Raw genomic sequence first — 23,541 nt, 5'->3', positions numbered from 1 at the left:
TCAACTAAAAACAAAAGCGTGAACTAATTTATCAGTGTCTTGTAAAGTTATAAGAGGCCTAACTTAGGGTTAGGGTTAGGGTCTAACAAAGTACATCATCTATGCTCAGTTGCAACACTCAGTACTGAGTTCCAAAAAGCATCTGGAACCAACGTCAGCATAACAATCACTCGTCACGAGCTTCACAAACTTGTTTTATTGCCAAGCAACCACACATAAACCTAAGACCATTATAAACACACCACTATTAGACTCTGGAGCAGTGGAAGCACGTTGTCTGGAGTGATGAATTACGCTTCACCATCCAATGGAATGGAAGAAATTTTTAAGTTGAGGGTGTTATTGCAGCTGTGGCGGATTGGTGACTCCACATTAATGTGTAAGGCTTTGGAATGAGATGTGTGTGTGATGTATGGGTGCCCTCATACTTTTAGCCATGTAGTCTTTATATTCCACATATCCTGGGTGCTATATAACCCAACTTCCAAGTAAGCTTCCCTGCTCTCCTTGAGGATGGTGATCAGCCCACAAGGACTCCGTGGTCTCCCTCCACAGTTGCACTTCTTATCTGCAGGCATTCCATTGAATAATTACATTGAATAGCTTTCTTCATACAGTACATGTGTACATCTTAAAATTTATTTGATTTATATGAGAATCCCTAAAAAACAGCAGCTCCAGCACCGGCCCTGCCATCGTCAACTTTGACTTCAATTCTTCTTACGTTCCTCACACCATAGCACCTTGTTTTGTGTCAGTGTGTTGAATAAGTTCTGCACCCACCTGCTGCTGTCCCCTTAATTTCCATACCTACTGTCACAAAAACGACCAAGAGACATCAAAAAGGTTTGAGGCAGCCACCCATATAATATGCCTTGGCTGCAAAATGGGTAAACTGTTGAGATATGTTCACAGATTAGAGTCCAGAACAGAACAGATGGTATGGAGGTAAGATGGTGGCTTTAAAGGCCGGTACAGGAAGTGATGTCATTGGGAATGGAACCGGAAGTAATACCTTCGGGACCGGAAGTGCCGTCATCCATGGCATCAGAGCTGGAAAGTGGCGTCTTCGAGACCGGAAGTGATGTCTTCAATGGTGTCAGAGCTGGAAAAGGTGTCTTCAATGGCGCCTATACCAGAAGTGATTTTATCAATGACGCTGGTACCAGAAGTGACGTCATCAATGGCGCTGGAACCTAGTGGGATTTCCCATGGATGATCTGCAGAGGATCAGAGCTCACTACCCCCTAGTCTGGTGTGGTACTACTATTATTCAGGCCCTCTAGCTGCCTCCTAATCACACGTGCATGACACTACATTCTGATGTTTCGCCTTTCAGGCACTAAATGTTTATTGAGAGTTAAGGCTGATGGTATCTTATGTGCATGCAACTCTACTAAGATATAAACTGTAAAATGAACACTAAATTAATGAAAGGTGATCTCCTCATTTAAAGCTGTGTCCACCACACAGATCCTTTAAATCAGAAGAGCTTCTTCTAACAAACTTTTCTTTTTATTTCTTCTCTCCTGGTGCAGAATTTCTCATCTTGCTGTGTCCTTCCTGACGATGGAGACTCGCTCAGCTTCACTGCCACTGCTGATTTCTCTTTTGAGAACCTGAGAAAGGAGCTGTCATGTCTGAAGAAGAGTCTGGAGAAGATCAGCCAGCAGGACATCATGACATGGACTCCCTCAGGTACAGCGTTTGGACATGTTGTGTCGGTTGTTAAAGTCCACCATCAGAAATAGAGTGACTATAAGAGGAAAGTGAGTGGTGAATGTTGAGATTATTTTTATGGATTATTCTAGGATTTTCTATGAGAAATAAAAATCAAGTATACATTTTCCTGAGGGTTTTAAAGGTCACCACATGCATCCTTGAATCATCCATGTTTGGGATAATAAAGTAGCGAGAGTGTGCAACACACTTAACAATGCCTGGTGTTACAATTCTGTTCATATTAAGCCTTTGAGATTTTTGGTTAGCATTAATGACTTTGACAATCAATCTCTTGACTCCTGGTTTTGGCCTTGCTTTTGTTTTTGAGTATGTCTGATCTCCCGGTCCACCTCATGTAACTTCAACTGACATCCCTTTCCTTGGCCAGTCCAGTGAGACGCATGAAGAAAATCAGCTCTTTAACATTTACAGTGGCAATCAGCCTGTGCAGTCAGGGATTCTGGATTTTATATAGTGCCTTTTACAGTGACCTCCTCAGTGATAACACACCCTCGTAATAATAAAGTGCTGTTTAATCCGTGCTCATGAAATTTTAAGGGAAGTATTACTTTTTACACCTTTTCTGTATAGTTGGCCAAGAACAATTTTTTAATTGGACTTTGTGATTCATTTCATTTGCTTTGTGTGAGGATTGTTTTAAAATGATGTTTATTTGGGCCAAAAGTCCTGAATAAAATTTGAGATCGACTTCAGTGCTTTGTGATATTGTGACAGCCAAACAAACTTCTACAGTATTTTTAGTTTACATCGTGTCACACACACACGCTTAGGGGACAGTCAAAAGGCTTAATCGCTCGTGAAAGAACAAATGATGGGAGAGTGGAACGAGGCACTAATGCTTTTCTCTCCTTCATTCTACAGAAAAACAACCGAATAAAGCATTCCTACCAGTCATAACATTCTGTCCACACAAAAGACTCCCCTTCCGGCTCCTTGGAGTTACCACACTTACCCCTAATGACTTCAGTTCCTTACCTCCGCTTGTGATGTCGTCTCCGGCCACTACTATCAACGTCAGCTCCGCTATTGTCCTCACTTCCTCCCTGCTAATTGTACTTCCTTTAGTGTCTCCATAAAATCTCCAAGAACATACTCTGTTTTGATTTGTTTGATTCAATCTCTGAACTGGACCCTACAGCCTGTATACGGGGAGGTTCCCCAACACTTAACCTGTGTCTCTGTGCTTTTATTTTATCACAATATCTTAACATTTGGCTAAATCAGCAGTCAATGGACTGTATGAGAGTTAAAGATTTGCACTTTAAGGCAGGGTACTTCATCTGGGAAACTTTAGATTCCGATGTCTTTCATGTTGTTAACATTCAAAATTATATTTTTGGTAATTCTCTCTCTTGTTTTATTTTTAAACTACTCATTCCTTTGTTAGTAAACACTCTGTATGTAAACAGAACTACTGTAAAAACTAACATAGTTTAGGGTTTGCTGAAATGTTTAGCGACTAAAACTTGAAAATGGAGACCAAAATCAAAGAGATCAGCAATCAAACAACTAGAATTGATACGTGAACAAGGCTTACTGTGAAAAGAGGTCAGTTAAAGTTTAATAGTAATACAAACTGACTCAAATTACAGCGTTGTGAATTACCAGAATCGACTGGTACAAGAAAGCTATGTATAAGAAACAGTCCTATTACTGCTGAAAAATAACAGATTAAAATTTAAATATCTTTGGAATTTTACTTTGACCTCAAAATAAGAAATTAGAACAACTGTATGGCAAATTCAGCAAAAATATGTAGCAGTAAGTTTATAAATGTGAAACGGAGTCTCTGACATGATGAGAAAGGATTGAGGTCTCCGAAAATGCTCAAAAAGCAGGCCAGGATGACCACCAGCCACCTCAGTAAAGACTCACCCCAGAACAGGGGCATCATGTAACACCATGCATAGAATTCTACCCGCTCTCATCACAACCTGCCGTAGAGCTTTCCGATTCCACACACACATACAATGAGTTAAAATACTCTGAGTGGTGCACTGAGAATAACAACACTAAAGCAGCAATGGTATTTGTTTAGTTTAGCTTTTATACATCGTGATGTGAGCGCGGAAACGGGTGTACGCAACATTTATACATGAGGCCCCAGGATGGTCCCGAATGCAACTAGCAGGTGTGGAAGCCAGCCCCGGACACAGACAGACAGACACCTCCATGTCTTCAAAAACATATGTTTATTTACAAAGTTCACAGCACACAGTGCCCTGCACCAATCACCCTATTGAATCCTTCAACAAGTCCTTCACCGCCTCCAATCCTCTCCGCCGAGCTCTGTCCTCTTCCTCCCGACTGCAGCTATTGAATGGAGGGTGGCGGCCCCTTTTATGCTCACCCGGACGAGCTCCAGGTGCCTCCCGATGAACTTTCACCGGCACTTCCTGGTGTGGCGGAAGTGCCGGCTGAGCACCCGGAAGCACTCCGGGTGTCCCTGGTATTCCTTCTGCCAGCACCTCCAGGTGTGGCAGAAGTGCTATGTCCAGGGCTATTTAGGCATCTGAGCACCCTCTGGCAGTGACCACGTGCCCCTATAGGGTTGAGCTTCCATGCTCTGTTCCCGTGGTCCCCATACCAACCAGGGCGGCTGCCCCCTTGTGGTCCGGAGGAGGTGTAATCCCTCTTCCGGTCCTTTCGGGCGTCCCGGCTGGGTACTGCCCCCAGCTGCTCACCACACAGGCTTATACCCGATTAAGGCCAAGAAAAGAGAAATTGTTTTTTTTAAATAAGTAAATATACTTAATGTATCAAAAAATATCAAAATGCCTCACAAGAGAGAGAAACCATTAAAAACCTCCAGCTTGCGTAGACAATCAAGAACAAGGTATCATTAGAATTAATATATTTATTATCGAAACAAAAGAATAGCAAACATTGCTCAAGGGAGTGAAAAGGAGCTGCATGAAAGACAATCACAATCCAAATAGACAACCCAAAAACAGAAATAAATTCAAAAATCAGGAAAATCAAGAAAAAAACGAATAATACAAACGGGAAAATCAAACACATATGGTGAACTACAAAGGGACTCACTTGTCAGTGTTGAGGTTACATCCACAAAATACAAAGAGCATCACATTACACATAAATACTATAATTATATAATAAATAATTGAAGTCAGAATTTTCTATCTACTTAGGATACATTCTTGAAAACTCACTTTATAACCCCCTATAGATTTAAAACTAGCAAAGTATAAATATGGCGTATCATTTAAGACATCTACTTTGTGCAGGGTAAAAAGTCATTTTCTCCAACAACGTTCCCAGACAGGTTATTTCACTTTTTATTGACTATATCGCAATTCCATTGCGTCACAAGTTTACATACACTTTGTTAACTGGGCCTTTAAACAGCTTGGACAATTGTAGAAAATGATGTCAAGCCTTACTGCTTGGCCCCAGTTCAGAAGCTGCAGTAATTCTATTCTGTAGTAATTCTGTTTGTACATTGTTTTCTAATTTCCACGACAGGTGAAAAAGGAGCTGAGCAATAAGGCAAAGCTCTCAATTTACCAGTCCATCTATGTTCCTACCCTCACCTATGGTCATGAGCTATGGGTAGTGACCAAAAGAACGAGATTGTGAATACAAGCGGCCAAAATGAGCTTTCTCCGCAGGATGTCTGGGCTTTCCCTTAAAGACAGGGTGAGAAGCTCAGTCATCTGGGATGGGCTCAGAGTAGAGCCGCTGCTCCTCCGCATTGAGAGGAGTCAGATGAGGTGGCTCGGGCATCTGATCAGGATGCCTCCTGGACGCCTCCCTGGTGAGGTGTTCCGGGCACGTCTAACCAGGAGGAGGATCCGAGGAAGACCCAGGACACGCTGGAGGGACTATGTCTCCTGGCTGGCGTGGGAATGCCTCGGGATTCCCCTGGAAGAGCTAGAAGAAGTGGCCGGGGAGAGGGAAGTCTGGGCATCTCTTCTCAAGCTGCTGCCCCCGCGACCCGATCTCGGATAAGCGGAAGAGGATGGATGGATGGATGGATGGATGGATGGATGGATGGATGGATTTCTGATTTCCTCCAATGCAGCAAATGCACTCATTATTAGGTTTTAGTATTAAGGAGAGCACTTGAGAATGAGTCGGCTTGTTGGACATTATCCTTTATATGGTTTAATTCTCATTTATCAAATTATTTGTGATATTTTATGAAGTAGAGCCTGTCGTTCCTTATGGTACAATGTTGGGCCAGTCTGGAGATGTACTGTATACAGTATACAGTAATCCCTCCTCCATCGTGGGGGTTGCGTTCCAGTGCCACCTGCGAAATAAGAAAATCCGCAAAGTAGAAACCATATGTTTATATGGTTATTTTTATATTGTCATGCTTGGGTCACAGATTTGTGCAGAAACACAAGAGGTTGTAGAGAGACAGGAACGTTATTCAAACACTGCAAACAAACATTTGTCTCTTTTTCAAAAGTTTAAACTGTGCTCCATGACAAGACAGAGATGACAGTTCCGTCTCACAATTAAAAGAATGCAAACATATCTTCCTCTTCAAAGGAGTGCGCATCAGGAGCAGAGACTGTCAGAAAGATAGAGAGGAAAGCAAACAAATCAATAGTGCTGTTTGGCTTTTAAGTATGCGAAGCACCGCGGCACAAAGCTGTTGAAGGCGGCAGCTCACACCCCCTCCGTCAGGAGCAGACAAAGAGAGAGAGAGAGAGAGAGAGAGACAGACACAGAGAAAAACAAACATCAAAAATCAATACGTGCCCTTCGAGCTTTTAAGTATGCGAAGCACCGTGCAGCATGTCACTTCAGGAAGCAGCTGCACAGAACGTAGCAATGTGAAGATAATCTTTTAGCATTTTTAGACTAGCGTCCCTATCGTCTAGGTGTGTGAACAGCCCCCCTGCTCAATCCCCCTACGTCAGGATCAGAGAAAATCAGCGCAAGAGAGAGAGAGAAAAGTAAGTTGGGTAGCTTCTCAGCCATCTGCCAATAGCGTCCCTTGTATGAAATCAACTGGGCAAACCAACTGAGGAAGCATGTACCAGAAATTAAAAGACCCATTGTCCGCAGAAATCCGCGAACCAGCAAAAAATCTGCGATATATATTTAAATATTCCTGCGGTGGGTTGGCACCCTGCCCAGGATTGTTTCCTGCCTTGTGCCCTGTGTTGGCTGGGATTGGCTCCAGCAGACCCCCGTGACCCTGTGTTTGGATTCAGCGGGTTGGAAAATGGATGGATGGATGGATATTTAAATATGCTTACATATAAAATCCGCGATAGAGTGAAGCCGCGAAAGGCGAAGCGCGATATAGCGAGGGATTACTGTACTTGTGTATACGTCGGGTCTTGAAACGCGAAAAATTGATCATAAAATCAAATCCGACTTATACGCCCGTTCAAAAATACATTTAATTTTTTTTTACATCTTCTTGCTTCCTCCGATCTCACACCAGTTTCTCAGACACATCAAATTTTTACCAATTTATTTTGCCACTTCAATGACTTTTAATTTAAAACCAGCTTCATATTTTCTTCTAATCGATCGCTCCATCATAGATAAGAGATGCTCTTACAATAAAGGTGTATGAGGGTGTGAGGTACAAAAAACACAAAACAGTGCAAACGTTGCTTTGAAATAGTTCAGGTATTACCGTGTGGTCACGTAGGCACAATACATCGAAAAAAAAAGGCCGTGTGCTCCGTGTTTACTCTCTCAGGTGAGTGTTAGCATATCGTAATCTCTTGAACCGATAGCCTGAGTTTTCTACATTCAACTTATATGACCGACATTATAAAATACTGGAAATTATACGGTAAAATCAAGCTCCGACTTATACACGGGATAACTTAAACGCAAGTATATACGGTAATTTAAAATGTTATATTGTCTTTCCATTGTAGACTGCTGATTATCAGTTGTATTTATAAATGATAAAAATAAATAAATACATTTACAGTTTTGAATAACAGAACGAGAGCAGGTTATTATCCACATTCGTTGCCACATCCTGTTTTGTGCTGCGAGTCATTTTGTGGTTTAACTGCACTCCACTCCTAATAAGTATTTCAGATTTGAAGTAACATCACACAATGTCGTCTTCACTGTTTCCATTCTTCTCTTTTCTTTTTATTCTCAGGCTATGAAGCTCCAATTTTCTCCCTACAGCCTCCTGAACATCGAAGCAGAGAGGAGTTTTTACAATGTGAGTCTGTGCTTTGATTAAATGGATTATCACAATAGAAGTCATATACTGTAAATATATCAGGCCAGGTATATGCTATGGAGGTGGAACCTGCACATAGAGATGTGTGAGTGTTGAGTGACCGATGACCAGAAAGTGATGCTGGTCCTGTGACTGGTGTATTATGGGATAGAGAGATTCAAGGCAGAGAAGGACCAAAGCAGTCTTTTGGACTTAACTCGGAAGTGTCAAGTGAACAAATTCAAAGACAGTAAAAAAACACAAAAACATCAAATGAAATCCTGCTAACTGTGCCAAGTCGACCTCTCACACAGGTCCTACCTTCCTTTATCATTTGGCATATTTTTCTCTGCTATTACTTTTTTCCTTTCTGTGTGCTCTTCTTTTTTGCTTATTCTCTTATAATAATAATAGCAATAATAATAATAATGTGTTTATGTAACACAAATCATCAAATGAATGCAGGGGAATGTGCTTTACACAAAAACAATGCTCTATCCAGTTTTGTTTATATATCCTGTGGACGAAGGTTCGAGGTAAACAGCAGGCAGACAGCAGATGTAGAGTAAAAAAGCAATTTCTTTATTCTTGGTGGCAGAGGGAACTACTGCAGCCCCTGTCAGCTAGTGTCGCTGACGGTTACCAGCAAATAGCCCAATGTTGGGGGGGGTGAGTTTCCTTTTTATACACAATTCTTTGGGGGGATTAAGTAATATGCCCAAAAATTACAACACATTTGTTCAACCACTAAAGGAGAAGTGAAAAAGCCTGTTGCTGTTGATTTTACAATCCTAGATGTTCGTTAAGATTAACAGTTTCCTGAGTACAGACTGAAAGGTCAGAAGTTTGAGAGAAATGTTGCAAGTTTGTTTTTTCAGCTTGCGTACACACTTAATTTTTATATGTAAGCCTTATTAATAAACAATTAATCCATAGCCTATCAATACAAACTAGTAATATACTTATTTTGTTAAGATGATTATACAGGTAATGGTTTTCCTCTTTTAACAATCTTAATGCATTCATATAGTTAACACAAAGAACTCTTATACTCGTAAATATATGTACATATACATTTTCGTAGCATAAGCTAGGTTGCATAATAATATATTTTTTATCCACCCAAATGCACACAGATAGTAATTATCAAGGCATTTTAGACTTGTTTATGTAAGTACAAAAATTTAATTGCACTAAGACATAGTCACGAAATCTTCTTCCCCTCCCTTGGACTAGGTCAAAAGGTCCTCAGCCCAAGATTCTTTGTTCAACTATTATTTAATATATTGATTCAAATTTTTATTATTCCACAATCCACACACATTTGATAATCATTATTGAAGCACAGAACATGGTAAATTGTAACTGTTATTGAGATACTGCAGTAAGCCGAGTGCTCATTTCCAGAACACACAGAGTCCGTGTCACATTTTCAGAATGTCAGACATTTTCCTCACTGACTCGTCCTCAGGTTTACTGATTTGTGTCATTCAATATAATTCAATCGGTGACTCGGTGATCAGTGAGCAGCGGCTGATCGTCTTCATGGACTGATTCACTCAGGTCAGCAGACCATCATGGCCATGGTGGCTTTACATTGAAGTGATTTTTAACACAACATTCAGACTGGTTTAATCCAGTTCAGGCTGCACTGTATTAAGTCAGGTGCTCAGCCACACAAGGCAAATTCAGAGTCACCGATTAAAGCAACATACATGTCTGTGGGACGTGTGAAGAAAACCAGAGTGACACAAGAAGAACATACAGACCTCACAAAGATGACGACTTGGTGCTGAATTCAAAGTCATGAAGCTGAGTCTGTGAGGCTGCAGCTCCAACCCCTTGGCCATCAGGCTGTATTGAGTTTTGCCAGTTCAGTTCTTCTTTCCCATTTCTTATTATTTTGAACCCAGCATTGTTTGATTTTATAGTTCATTTCTGCTGAATGAATCATCCCCTTTATTGACTGAACTGCACATCACTCAGCACTCAGTGGTTTATGGTGAGGAAAGAAAAAATCAGTTTGGTAATGAAGTGTGACAGTGGATTGATTTTAAATTAAAGAGGTGGACCGTGACAATAAAAAGTGTCCTTTAATAAAGCCAGTGGTCAGTACAGACAGTCAATTAGAACTCTGACCTCGACGGTAACCTTATGGTGTTTATCATAATTCCATCCATCCATCCATTGTCCAACCCGCTGAATCTGAACACAGGGTCACGGGGGTCTGCTGGAGCCAATCCCAGCCAACACGGGGCACAAGGCAGGAACCAAATCCGGGCAGGGTGCCAACCCACCGCAGTATCATAATTCCAGAATCTTAATTTTAATTCCCACAGATTGTGACCAATCAGATGAGCTCGTTATTATCAGAAGCACATTTGAGTCTCGTCAGCAGAGCTCCTGATTGGTTCTTGTTAGTCGTCTGTGTTGTGCTCCGCCCCCAGTCCGATTTCCTCACTTTTTTTCTTTTCTCTCTTTTCAGACTTCTGTCCACTCACTCTGGACATCAACACGGCACACAGACTCCTTCGTCTGTCTGAAGGGAACAAGAAGGTGACATGTAAGAAAACAAAGACCAAACATCCTGATCATCCTGACAGATTTCAATGCTGGGCCCAAGTCCTCTGCAGAGAGACTCTTGCTGGGACTCGCTGTTACTGGGAGGTGGACTGGAGCGGAGACATTACGGCAATAGGAGTTGCATATAAAGGAATAAGCAGGAAAGGGGAAGAGTGCCGCCTTGGGCACAATGATAAGTCCTGGAGTTTGTGGTGGTCTTATTTAAAGTGTTTTGTATGTCACAATGACGAGCAGTCTGTAATCAGCGCCCCCTACAGCCCCAGAGTAGGTGTGTATCTGGACTGGCCTGCTGGCTCACTGTCATTTTATAACGTCTCACACACAATGACTCTCCTGCACAGGTTCGACACCTCCTTCACTGAGCCCCTCTGTCCAGGGTTTTATCTTGGTCCTGACTCCAGTGTAACAATCTGCAATCTGACACCAGGTGACCACTGACCCTCTACTGATCTCCACAAGCACAGGTCCTCTTTGTGTTTGTAGTTTGGGGTCAAAATCAGTTTTACAGGATGGATGAGAGGGCAGCACTTCTGTGGCTGAATTTAAGGAATGAAAGGCAGGACGAGTGCAGCTGTCAGTTTATCCATTATTATTTTTCATTGTTTCTTTTACATGCAGTTGCTAAGCAGATGCTTTCATACAAAGTAACTGACAATAGGTATTACTGTCTTTAGTTTAATCTTTGAGTAACCAATCAGGATTGTGTGTTTTATAGTGAGGGGCAGTTCAAAGAGAAGATGGTCTGAGAGATGAAGGGCTGCTCATGTATCTCATGTGAGTGGTGTGATCTATTCTTGCTTTTTACCTTATTGTTTGTACTGTTGTGTTGTATTTAAGTTCATTGTGTAACACAACAAAATTACTTTTTGTGACAGCCCCAAGCTGCATTTAAAGAAAAGTCAAATAATTCCAAATATGTCGTATACAGTGTTAAGTGATCAAGTAACCAGAGCAAATTATTATTACTCACAAGTACAGCAGCATAAATTGTTATTACACCTGTTAATGAATAGTGCATTACATATTCTATATTGTATTACATTAGCATATTGCACATTACCAATATAGCTTATTGCACACGTTCAATTATAAATGATCTCAGACTGAGGAGATTCAGAGTTCAGGAAGTTTATGGCAGATGGGAAAAAGCTATTTGTTAGTCTGTTTGTGCGTCCACGGATTGACCTAAAGTGTCCGCCTGACGGGAGGAGCTCAAACAATGAATTTCCTGGATGAGTTTTGTCCTTGACAATGTTTTTGGCCAGCGAGTCTTATACGAGAGTTCGAGTGATGGCAGTTCAGTCCTAATAATGGCCTCTGCTGTTTTTACGACCCGCTGCAGGGCTTCTTCAGCAGCCTTGGTGCAGCTGTTGTACCTGCAGGCCATCATGCAGTTAGTTAAGATGCTCTCTGTAGTGCAACTATAGAAATTAACCAGCAGCTTCTGGGGGAGGTCAGCTCTCCTTAGCTTCCTGAGAAAATAGAGGCATTGTTGTGCTTTGCCTATTATAGCTAAGTTGTTGTCAGCCCAGGACAGGTCCTCTGAGATGATGACTCCTAGAAACTTAAAGCTGGAAAAGCTGATCTGCAGATAATGGTGGTGTAAATACTAAGAAAATGGGACTGAACTGCCATTACTCGAACTCTCGTATAAGACTCTGTGTGAGAAGGGCCAAAAACATTCTCAAGGACAAAATTCATCCTGGAAATCTGGAAATTCTTTGTTTAAGCTCTTCCCATCAGGAAGATGCTTTAGGTCAATCCGTGGACGCACGAACAGACTAAAAAAAGAGCTTTTTCCCATCTGCCATAAACTTTCTGAACTCTGAATCTCCTCAGTCTGAGACCATTTTTAATTGAACATGTGCAATAAGCTATATTGTTAATGTGCAATATACTGTACTAATGTAATACAATATAGAATATGTAATGTACTATTCATTAACAGGTGCAATAACAATTTATGCTGCTGTACTTTGAGCAATAATAATTTGCTCTGGTTACTTGATCACTTAACACTGTTGTGAGAAGCAGCCCAGACACAGACAGACGGACATCGTGTTTGCACCCAACACACGTTTATTATGCAATATTTACAATATTTAGATTCGCACAAACCCAGTGCCTCCAGCACCAATCCCCCAAAGTCCAGGCCTCTCTCTCCAGTGCCTGCCTTCTTCAGGCCGCCTCCACTCCTCTCCAACAAGACTCTTGTCCACTTCCGCCCAACTCCAGTCCCTGTCTGAAGGGAGGCGGCCCCTTTTATACACACCCAGAAGTGCTCCAGGTGCTTCCCGACACTCCTCCGCCGACACTCCCCTGTGTGGCGGAAGTGCCGGCTGCGCACCCAGAAGGACTCCAGGTGTCCCCATTCTTCTTCCCCCCAGCACTTCCAGGTGTGGCGGAAGTGCTGAGGTCCATGGTTCTCTAGGCACTGGGGTGCCCCCTGGTGGTGACCACAGGTCCCTACAGGATTGGGCTTCAAAGCCCTGCACCCGTGGTCCCCAACGCAACCAGGGCAGTCACCCACTTGTGGTCTGGAGGAGGCACAAGCCTTCCTCCGGTCCTCTCGGGCATCCCGGCTGGGTACTACCTCCAGCGGCCTGCCACACTGTATATGACATATTTGGAATTATTTGACTTTTCTTTAAATGCACCTTGGGGCTGTCACAAAAAGTAATATATTGATTGACCAGACGTCCTGGTGACATTGACCCCCTGACTTCAGGCTCTGATTCCTGATGACTATCTAAATGCTCCAGTTTTAGCAGGCTACGTATTTAGTAAAACATGGCTCTGCCGAGACAAACACTCTCACGATCGATTTACAACAACACATGCGAAACTCCCTCACATCCTCCCATAACCCGGCACCTTTACCACTCCGATATAATATACAGTACATACAATAGCTACATCAAAAAGAAAAAGATAGCTTAAGAAGTTGTGTTAAATTTGAATAGCATTGTGAGGACAAATAAGAAGCTGACAAAAACAGAGAGTACAGCCATTTATTTGTTTCTACTTCAAGCACTGTGTGCAATCAAATGCGTTAACTTGTGAAAGAGGTTTGTTTGTTTTTATTTTTCACACCCTGATCCATCCCCGATGATGATGACATAAACAAACGAGATGGGCTTTATGCATCGGCATTCATGTTACATAAGTGTCCCGGTATGGGACTTTGACAATCTGCGCACCTTCTATTTTACCATCAGAGTGCCACATTCACCTGGCATCCATAAGGGTCTCGTGTTGTTGGGGTGGCTTCTGCGTGCATGTTTATTTGTAATTGCTTGTTCTTTTTCATTGCTGGTTTGGACATGTGCAGAGGAGAGATGCTGGGTATATTGAGAGAAGGGTGCTAAGGATAGAGCTGCCAGGTAAGAGGAGAGGAGGAAGGCCTAAGAGAAGGTTTATGGATGTGGTGAGAGAGGACATGAAGGTGGTGGGCGTGACAGAGCACAATGATGAGGTGTGGAAGATGTGGAACAAGATGATCTGCTGTGGCAAACCCTAATGGGAGCAGCTGAAAGGAGGAGAAGAATTAACCCTTAATCCTGATGAGATAGCCGACATACTGAGCTCAGTCCATTGAGGGCCACAGTGAGAGCACAGCCCTCAAATGTACCTCATTGTTCTAACTTGTCTTGTTTTGGTATTTCATAATGCTAAAAAAATGAAAACATGAATATGCCACCCTAAACAAAGTGTCACCTGAGATGACTGAGGAGCTGAAATGTCTGTGTCTGCATTTCTGTCTACTGTCAGAGAGTCAAAGCTGAGGGTCTCCTTTAAGCCCCAAAGTCCACGCATTACTTAGTTTATTTGAGATGTCCTCCATGATGACACAAGTATGAACTTCTTCAAATTGATCTTTTTAGCCTTTCAATTTTTTTTTCAATATACTGTATAAATTTAGTTGATTTGTTTAAATAAAAGAGAAATAAATTAAAAGCTTCCCAGTGAGTCACACTTGCTTCTCATGTCTGTTGTCCACACAAATGATGCCAAGTGCTGATTGCTCAGGTTTTTATGATGACCGCTAGATGGCCTCACTCATTGAGTCAATAATGCCCTGCCTTTTCTCAACTTGTTAAGACAGGCTGAATTCATGATGGTCAGAACTGAGGATGAGGAGAGTCACCAGAGCCAAGGTCAAGTCAAGATATGTCAGTCAATAAGGACTCAATGCTCTTCAGAGTCTAAACATCCATTAAACCATAATGGAACTTCTGATGAAGAACAAGACGCAAGAGAAGAAGGAGGAGACAATGTTTATAATGAGAGAAACATGATGGAGAGCAAGCTGAGACATCCAAATGTGACATGTCACAGAAAGAGTTGGAATTGGAGACTGCTGGATTGACAGCGTTTACCTTGTGAGCCACTCAAACAATCCTGTGTGTGCTCATCAGAGGATGTGAATGGTGTCTTAGTGTCATAAAGACTCTTAGGAATAATGAGCACAACCACTCAAGATACACACGGCACTGGACATCAATAGGTGTGACTTGGGTAACACTGTGAGGAGACTTTGGGATGGGACAGGGGCGCCACTGAGAGCTGTACAAGAAAAACAGGACAGTTGGTCAGGGTGATGATGACAACAGGAGATGACAGGGAGTCGATAATCAGTGGCTGAGAATATGTCCAGTGTGCCCATCATGATTGACATTCTAACCTAAATAGGTCCACCAACTCAATTGTCCACACTGCTGGTCAACATTTCCATTTCACAGTGGTCAGTGATCTAATCCTGATCTCTAAGAGGTGACAAGGCTAACAACCAATACAAACATCCAGATGACTGAACAACATGGCTGTCAGCCTGTAGCTTTTGAACAACTCTTTTATCAACTTTTTTATCACTCTTTAATTTAATATTGTTTTTTATCAATATGCTGCTGCTGGAGTATGTGAATTTCCCCTTGGGATTAATAAAGTTATCTATCTATCTATCTATCTATCTATCTATCTATCTATCTATCTATCTATCTATCTATCTATCTATCTATCTATCTATCTATCTATCTATCTATCTATCTATCTATCTATCTATCTATCTATCTATCTATCTATCTATCTATCTATCTCCCCAGACAGTGGGGAGTAAAACAATGGCTGAGGTGAAATAGCAGAAGAGATAGGAAGACAGCAGGGTTTAGGTCATCAGTGAAGAGCTCATCTTGTGCTGGCCTGTCTGATGACCGAGTGTCAAAAGAATAAGACGTAAGTCACAAAGGATCTGTGATCACAGGATGGCCACCAGCGGGAGTCAAGACAAATAAGGAGAAAATCAGACAGGATGACAAAAAACTCAGTTCTTCATTTACTTTAGTTGTGTCATGGCGACACAAACACACAAATGGCACACTCGCCTGACTCACTCCATCTCTCAAACTCATTCATGTTGCCCTTTATCCCCCTGAGACTCTCCTCTCTCACCATCAGAGTTCTTTTGAACTTTCTCCACTTCCATTTAAGTAATTTACTGTTACCTGGTAGTTCATTCTGCTGCAATTACTCACATGAAATAGCCAATGGTGTGTGTCCTTCAAAAGTAATCAGGGAAGCAGACCTGACTCCCATCAACCAGGCCGGAAAAGGTGCACCAAAAGACAGTCAAGCTTCAACTTTAGACTCTGACTTTGCCCAGCCCCAGGTGAAAGCGTGCTTAACTGTTAAAATTGAAAAACATACTCTAAAATGTCCTAAAACACACACAAAAACCCAACTATGGAGGGGATCACCATCAACCGCTGGCTTATATAGAAAGGGCAAACGAAGAATCTTTATAAAAGAAAGCTTTATTTCCAAACATGAAAGGAATACAGAAAAGTGCTCAAAATAGCAAAAATAGGATTTGCGTAAAAGGAAACCTTAAGCAATAAAGCTTATAAAAGGAAACCCTAAGCTCAAATAAACAAATTCAATAAGAAAAAATCTAAAAACCAGTACAGAGAAGTATAAAAAAAAACAGAGCAAGGGACCAAAAACAGACAATAGCACAATACTTAATGTTACCAGCCACTACCATACATCAGAGGCACATTCAAATGAACCACAAGGGACTGCATTTCCCATGATCCTTCATAGGGCCTGGGGCAGTTCCTCAATGGAAATGGACAGGTGGCCACTCACAAAATACACGTGACACAGGAGAACAGTAAGGTACACGTGGATACTAAACAATAATGAAACAGAATGGCGGTGGTCTTGTCTGTTTGAATGAGATGGACGCCCGACAGTGCTTCACTGGCAGCAGTGTTTATTTCCTTTCTCTCTTTTATATTTGAGATACTGTATCCTGTATTTTAGTAAGTTAGGGTGGAACTTTAAACATGAAAAACACAAATAGGAAATCAAAGGGAGAACATAACCTCAAAGCAAGTGATAAAAATACCCAAAGATCCACCAAAATGTTAGCCAGCTGCAAGTTCACGGTCAAGCTCATGGTACAGCCCACTGCAGTTTGAGCCTGAGAAGACAACAAAGGCCTTGATCAGCCAGGATCTTCCTGGTGAAGCATCCAGTCAGGCCTCCAGTGATTCTGGGTGTGAGGTTGGCAGTGAAAATGTGCCACTCCAAAACCAGTGGAGGCCTCGTTTCCACCAGCAGCTGTTACAGACACTCCCTGTATCTCAACAGCCTCTATGGTTATATAACACCATCAAAACACAGTGGGCACAGTGGGGAAAATGGTACAGACAGGGTTACCAGGCTGAAGTCAGAAAGTAGAATAGGCAACAAAATAAAGGAAATGAGCTGGGATATGAAGGAAGGATATGAGCCAGAAAATGTAGGATATGAGCCAGAATATGAAGGTCCTAAAGGAATGTTCAAGAAATAATCTTAACGTTAAATTACAAGCCAAAAAACATAGAGAAAAAACAACAAATTTAAAAATAAAATCAAAGTATTTTGGACTGACATGGAGGAAGTAAAGCACATGTTCAGAGCTCTCATAGAGGATATAGGGCAAATGACATCTGGTACCGGTAAAAGAGTATCTGCCTTGAATGTGAACGTAACGTGCTTCATGATAAACTCATGGTGTCTGAAGATAGATAACAGGAGGAAATGTATCAGGATCAAAGACAGAGAGAGATAGAGAGAGATGTTAGGAGCAGACGCTGATCCAGTGCATTGCCGCACCCACCACATGACAAACCAACTCAGGACCACAGGTTAGGACACGAGTGCAGCCCTGCAATGGTTGACACCTCAGCACCACACTAGTTGTGATGGAATGGTACCAGTGTGAGGTTTTTTATGGTGGCTGGAGTGCCAATTCTGCCAACAACCCCCAGGTTTTTCTCTGCAGGTTGGAGGGCCTACCTTCAGGGCTGGATGTAGATTAAGGGCTACCTGAAAAACTAGAAAGGCCCAATCCAGCCACGCAGTATTCCTTTCAAAAATTTTAGGAGAGAACTTGAAGACCAACATTGTCATCTTAACGCCTTATCATATATCAATCCTTCAAACACTAGAAGTGTAATAGTTAGTTCTGATAAACTGCAGGGTTAAGAAAACTTGACATTCCATCTCAGAGTGATGGAGGAGATCAGTTCTTGAAAACAGCAGAATCCGTATATTCCCAGATTTCTCTTCTTCCATGGCTGCAAAAACAGTGTGCATTCTACAGCATCAAACGGCCTCCACAAAGAGCTAATATCATATATGATCTTCTGCTCCCAACTAGACTATAAGTACTGTAACGATAAATGGTCAATTCTAAGTTGAAACATGTCCAGAGGAAGAGGAACGAGACTTAAAAGATTCCAACAACTTTTAAACAGGAAATGAGCATTCTAAACGCAGGAGCCACATTGTGTATATGGAATGAAAAGAAGAACACCAGCAGTGTGCAAGGGTTTGGTGTGGTAATTGTGTTTGTAACTTGTGCCAGTTTCATTATAACCTGTTTGCCACTATTCCACCTCTCTCTTTTTCTTTCATTAGACACTGTCACACACACACGCTAAGGGGAGAGTGAAAAGGCTCGATCGAGCATGAAAGAACAAAGGGCAGGGGACTGGAACGAGGCACTAATGCTTTTCTCTCCTTCATTTAGCAGAAAAACTAATGAATAAAGCAGTCCTACCGGTCATCACATCCCGTCCATACAAAAGACTCCATGGCCAGCTCCATGGAGTCACCACAGCTTTGGACTTCCCCGATGACTTCAGTTCTGCAGCTCCGCTCCTAATAATAATTCTTAATATTTATATAGCGCTTTTCTCACAATTCAAAGCACTCTCCATACAGGGAGGACCCAGAAAGCGAACCCACAATCTCCTTACTGCAAAGCAGCAGCATTACCACTGCACCACCTGTGAGGACCTCTACGATCAACGTCAGCTCCACTATACCCCACATTTCCTCCCTGCTAATTGCAAGTCCTTTTCTGTTTGTACTTTGGGGCTCTGCCCCCTGCTCGCTTCGCTCGCCAACCCCTGGTCGTGGGTAACCCGAAATACATTTGAAAGAGATTATTGTCTTTCTTGGTAATTGTTACATATGTAATATGTTCACTGTCACAATATCTGTAGGTCTATGTAATATATGTAAATGGCAATAGCAGTTTAATTGTTATGTTATGTAAGTATAGATGCGCAGACTGCGGTGGGTTGGCACCCTGCCCAGGATTGGTTCCCTGCCTTGTGCCCTGTGTTGGCTGGGATTGGCTCCAGCAGACCCCCGTGACCCTGTGTTCGGATTCAGCGGGTTGGAAAATGGATGGATGGATAGATGCGCAGATCTATGTATGAGATATATTGGAGTGTAAAGGTGTAGATGACGTACATAGGAAGTAAAGAACCCATAGTATGGCACATTACAAAGATTTATCTATTTACACAACATTTGTAGTAAAGATGGTGTGTTGTCCTTGAATGAGTTTTCCTTGGTATGGAGTTATTATAATCTTAACGTTAATGTCACATGAATGCCGAACTCTTGAGAAGGCTACATAAAGTTGTCCATGTCTGAATACAGGCTCAGAGAGGTAAAGGCTGACTCTATTCATGGTCTGTCCGTGGGATTTGTTGATTGTCATGGCAAATGCTATGCTGTGGTTTGTGGACGTTTGGGGACTCCGTACTGTCTCTGGTTTGACTGTGGGATGGAACGCCGAAGCCTCTTGTGTTTGTTATTTCTGTGAGTACTTATAATATTGTCTTACTGTAATGTGATTCACATATGCTGTGGAGTCCGGATCTTTGGGGCTTCTGTACCATCTCGGGTTTTTGCCTGCGGTGTTTTAGACGAGCGTTGTAGGTGCCTGCACCTTCCGTACTATGTCGGGTTTGACTATGCTGTGTAGTGTGGACGTTTAGGGTTCCGTACTCTCTGGGCTCATTGCTGTATTTCTTATTTCCGTTAGCTGAGCTCTTTCGTTTTTGGCGGTGTATCAGACCTCGATTGCGGTGGTTAGCTATGGTTCAGAAGCGCGTTGTAGGCGCATGCGCTTTCCGTACTATCTTGGGTTTGATTATGCTGCGTGTTGTGGACCTTTGTGGACTCCGTAGTCTCTCCCGTTTCACTCTGGGGCGGGGGGCTGAATCCTCTTTTTTGTGTGGCTGTGTCGTTACCTCTGGGCGCGTTGCCTCATTTCGTATTTACGTTAGTTGAGCTCTTTCATTTTTGAGCCGTGACCCTGCGCACTATGTCTCCTGCGTCCATGGGGAGACGGCGCTGTAGGTGCCTGCGCACAATGTCTCCTGCGTCCATGGGCATGTACCTGCGTCTGTGCCATCCGGTTTACAATTCTCGGTTAGTAATATGGATAAAAGAGTCACGAACGAACTTTATGTTGTCAAATGGTTTGGTTTAAGTTTGACCTGGATTTTGTACTGGACGCTACAACCAGCATCCCTAACCCTTAACCTGTGTTTCTGTATCTTATTTTATCACAATATTATTGTTTTTTCTTTTTATCTGAATACATGAGTAATATTTTAATCTTTTATTGTCTACTACAAGGTTCTGATATTATAATACTATACAGTACATATATGTAGTATAGAATAATGAGAATACATTAGGAGCTTATAGTTCATATTCTACACAGTATATTTTCTTAAGGATGTGTAAGTCATTAATTAACAGCAAATGAGAGCACACATTAGTAACATACAGAAGTGTGCAAGTGTGTTTGCAGCTTTATATGCATACGTATGCATGTTTATACTGTACATGTGCATGCTTAGGTACATAACTTCATATCTGCATTGCATTACTTTCATTTCAGCTATTTTTATTTTCTTCCTTTTGTTACGACATTCTTCAGGATTTTACCTCGGGTTTTTTTGTTCTTGGGCTGTACAAGCACTTTGATTTGTGTGCACTTAACTGCAGTTGACTTGACTTTTTACTTCTTTATATTTTGGGTGTGCCCAGTGTCTTGGCCCGCTAGCCCTTTACATAAAGAATAATGTTATTTTGTGAAGGTAGGAGACGTGGATGACAATGACATTACTGTTCTGCTCTCTGTGAGAGATAAAGGTGGCCACCTCTACTTAAAAGTAATTCACTAGTGGGTCAGCCTTGGTGAAAAGCGCCCTTCAGCATTCACATATCTGTAAATATAAAACTGCAGACATCTTGAATGATCCCTGAAGTCATTTTCAAAAGCAATCTGTGGGACTTGATAGCGTCAAGGACACGTGCGTGACAAGATACAGTGGACCATTGGATCTTAATTAATAGATTAGAGCTATTTGGCGTCTCTGGCTCTGCTTTGGACTGGTTCTCCTCTTATTTGTCGAATAGGAGTTTCTCAGTTGGTGTGGTTGGCTTTTTATCTGACTCTGCTCCTTTGACATGTGGAGTGCCACAGGGCTCGATTCTTGGACCTGGACTTTTCTCTTTATATATTCTTCCACTATCACAGATTCTAAACTCTTTTAAGGACATCTCGTATCATCTCTATGCAGATGATATACAGCTTTATTTTTCATTTAAACCTAACCAAATTAATACTTTGGTCTCAATGGTTGATTGTCTATCTCAGATTAACGACTGGCTCAGTAGTTAATTACTTGCAGTTGAATTCAGGAAAGACTGAGGTACTAATTGTTGCTCCTCCTGATCCTCATTCATGAGATTAGCTTAAAATTATCTTCTGTCTCTCCTATTATTAAGTCCAGTTTACGTTACCTTGGGGTTATTTTTGACCAGTCCCTGACACTTGATTCATATGTAAGAGCAGAGTCGCTCGTGTTTCTTTCATTTAAGAAATCTTTCAGAACTAAGAAATGCTGTTTCAAAATCAGAATTGGAGATACTTGCTCATTCTTTTATTCCCTCACGGCTTGATTACTGTAATGCTGTCTTTACGGGTTAAAGCAAGTCCTCTCTCTCTCAAGTCTTCATTTAGTCCAAAATGCAGCTGCCAGACTCCTAACTCACTCTAGCCGGAGCGATCATATCATTCCCATTCTGATCATATCACCCCCATTCTGGACACACTGCACTGGCTCCCAGTGCTTTATAGAATTCATTTTAAAGTTTTGGTACTTACTGTACTTTCAGAGTTTTGCATGGACAAGCTCCTGAGTACCTAACCAGCCTGCTTCAACACTATACAGCTTGTTGGACTCTCAGATCTGAGCAACAGGGCCTTCTAGTTGTCCCACGTACTCGGGGGGGATTGTGCCTTTCAGTCCGTGGCACCAAGACTATGGAATAGCCTGCATTGTGGTCTGTGCACAGCCGAGTCTGTTGAGTGCTGAAAACATTTCTTTTTAAACAGGCTTTTAATCAGTGATGAATATTTCCAGTTTGTTATTTATTATTTTTTTGGTTTTGTTTATGTTTTGTTTTAACTGTTGTATTTGTACTGTGTTTTTGTTGTTTAGTGCTCTATGTCCTTTTGTCTGTGAAGGGCGCTATATAAATAAACTACTACTACTACTACAAGACAATATAAATAAAGAAGATGAACAAAGATAAGGACTCAAACAAGTAGACAAAGAGTCATTCAGTTAGCAAGCATTTCATTTGTTTTATTTCAGGTAACAGAATCTCCTTCAATTCTTCTTTCTTGGATATTATTTCTCCAGGACTGGTCCTTTGCCCTAACAGAGAAGGAAGAAATTGAACAAATCATCAGGAAGAGATCACAGGGTTAGAAATGTCACAGGTGACATTTGTCAAATGTGCTGTAAGTCATTCATTCATTTTCCACCGCTTATCCAAAGTTGGGTCACAGGAGCAACAGTCTTACAAGTGAGGTCCATACATTCCTTTTCCCAGCCACACTTGCCAGCTCATACTGAGGAATGCCTAGCTGTTCCCAGGCCATCTGGGAGAAATAATCCTCCCAGAAAGCCCTGTGTCTTCCCAGGGTTCTCCTCTCAGGTGGTCATGACCATAAAACCTCCACATGGAAGTGTACAGGAGGCATTTGTGTCAGATGCGTGAACCACCTCAATTGGCTCCTCTCAATGTGGAGTGTCAGTGGCTGTACTCCTGGATGTTTACACTTCTCGCCCAATCTCTAAGGGAGAGCTCAGCCACCCTGCAGAGAAAGTTCATATTGGCCACTTGTACCCCCAGTCTCATTCTTTTGGACATTACCCAAAGCTCATGAAAATAGGTGAGAGTAGGGATACAGAATTGACTGGTAAATCCAGAGCTTCACCTTCTAAATTTGTCCCTCCTTCAGCAATACAGATCGGTAAAGTGACTCCATAACCCCAGTCTGTCTGTCGCTCTCACCATCCCTTTTCCCCTCAGTTGTGAATAAGACCCTGAGGTGCCTAAAATCTGCCACTTGAGGCAGTAAATCACCTCCCACTCAAGAGGATAGTCCACGTTTTTTTCCTCCTGTGGATTATGGCCTCAGATTTTGAGTGGATGTTCCTTAACCCAACCACTTCAATCTCGGCCTCAAAGTATCCCAATGCATGCTGGAGTTCATAGCCCAGTGAAGCCAACAGGACCCGGACCCCCCACTCATGACTGTGCCTTTGTATCCTGTTCATGAAAACCACAAACAGGATAAGAGACAAAGAACAGACTTGGCAGAG

The 23,541-nt window shown here is 42.0% G+C and overlaps 2 protein-coding genes across 16 annotated transcripts in view; one reads left to right on the top strand and one right to left on the bottom strand.

The window, feature by feature from the left end:
• Window positions 1-23,541, bottom strand: part of LOC114641130 (tripartite motif-containing protein 16-like protein) — a 353,855-nt gene that overhangs the window by 234,679 nt on the left and 95,635 nt on the right. The window lies entirely within an intron of this gene.
• LOC114641128 (tripartite motif-containing protein 16-like) overlaps window positions 1-23,541 on the top strand; it is a 377,528-nt gene that overhangs the window by 291,162 nt on the left and 62,825 nt on the right. Inside the window, exons 4-6 of one of the 5 annotated variants that reach the window (XM_028790269.2) lie at window positions 1,539-1,698; window positions 7,856-7,921; window positions 10,407-11,331. The exons of 1 other annotated variant lie outside the window; for it this stretch is intronic. In XM_028790269.2, coding sequence (XP_028646102.2) covers window positions 1,539-1,698; window positions 7,856-7,921; window positions 10,407-10,942 — 762 coding nt within the window. In that variant the 3' untranslated portion in view covers window positions 10,943-11,331. Of the gene's footprint in view, window positions 1-1,538; window positions 1,699-7,855; window positions 7,922-10,406; window positions 11,332-23,541 lie in introns of those variants that run through there. 3 more of the 5 variants (XM_051925846.1, XM_051925842.1, XM_051925843.1) reach the window with 3 other exon arrangements.

This window comes from Erpetoichthys calabaricus, chromosome 4 (genome assembly GCF_900747795.2).
Source record: "Erpetoichthys calabaricus chromosome 4, fErpCal1.3, whole genome shotgun sequence".
NCBI classification, from domain to species: domain Eukaryota; kingdom Metazoa; phylum Chordata; class Cladistia; order Polypteriformes; family Polypteridae; genus Erpetoichthys; species Erpetoichthys calabaricus.
Note: the sequence above shows the minus strand (reverse complement) of the source record. Positions and strands in the feature narration are given on the sequence as shown.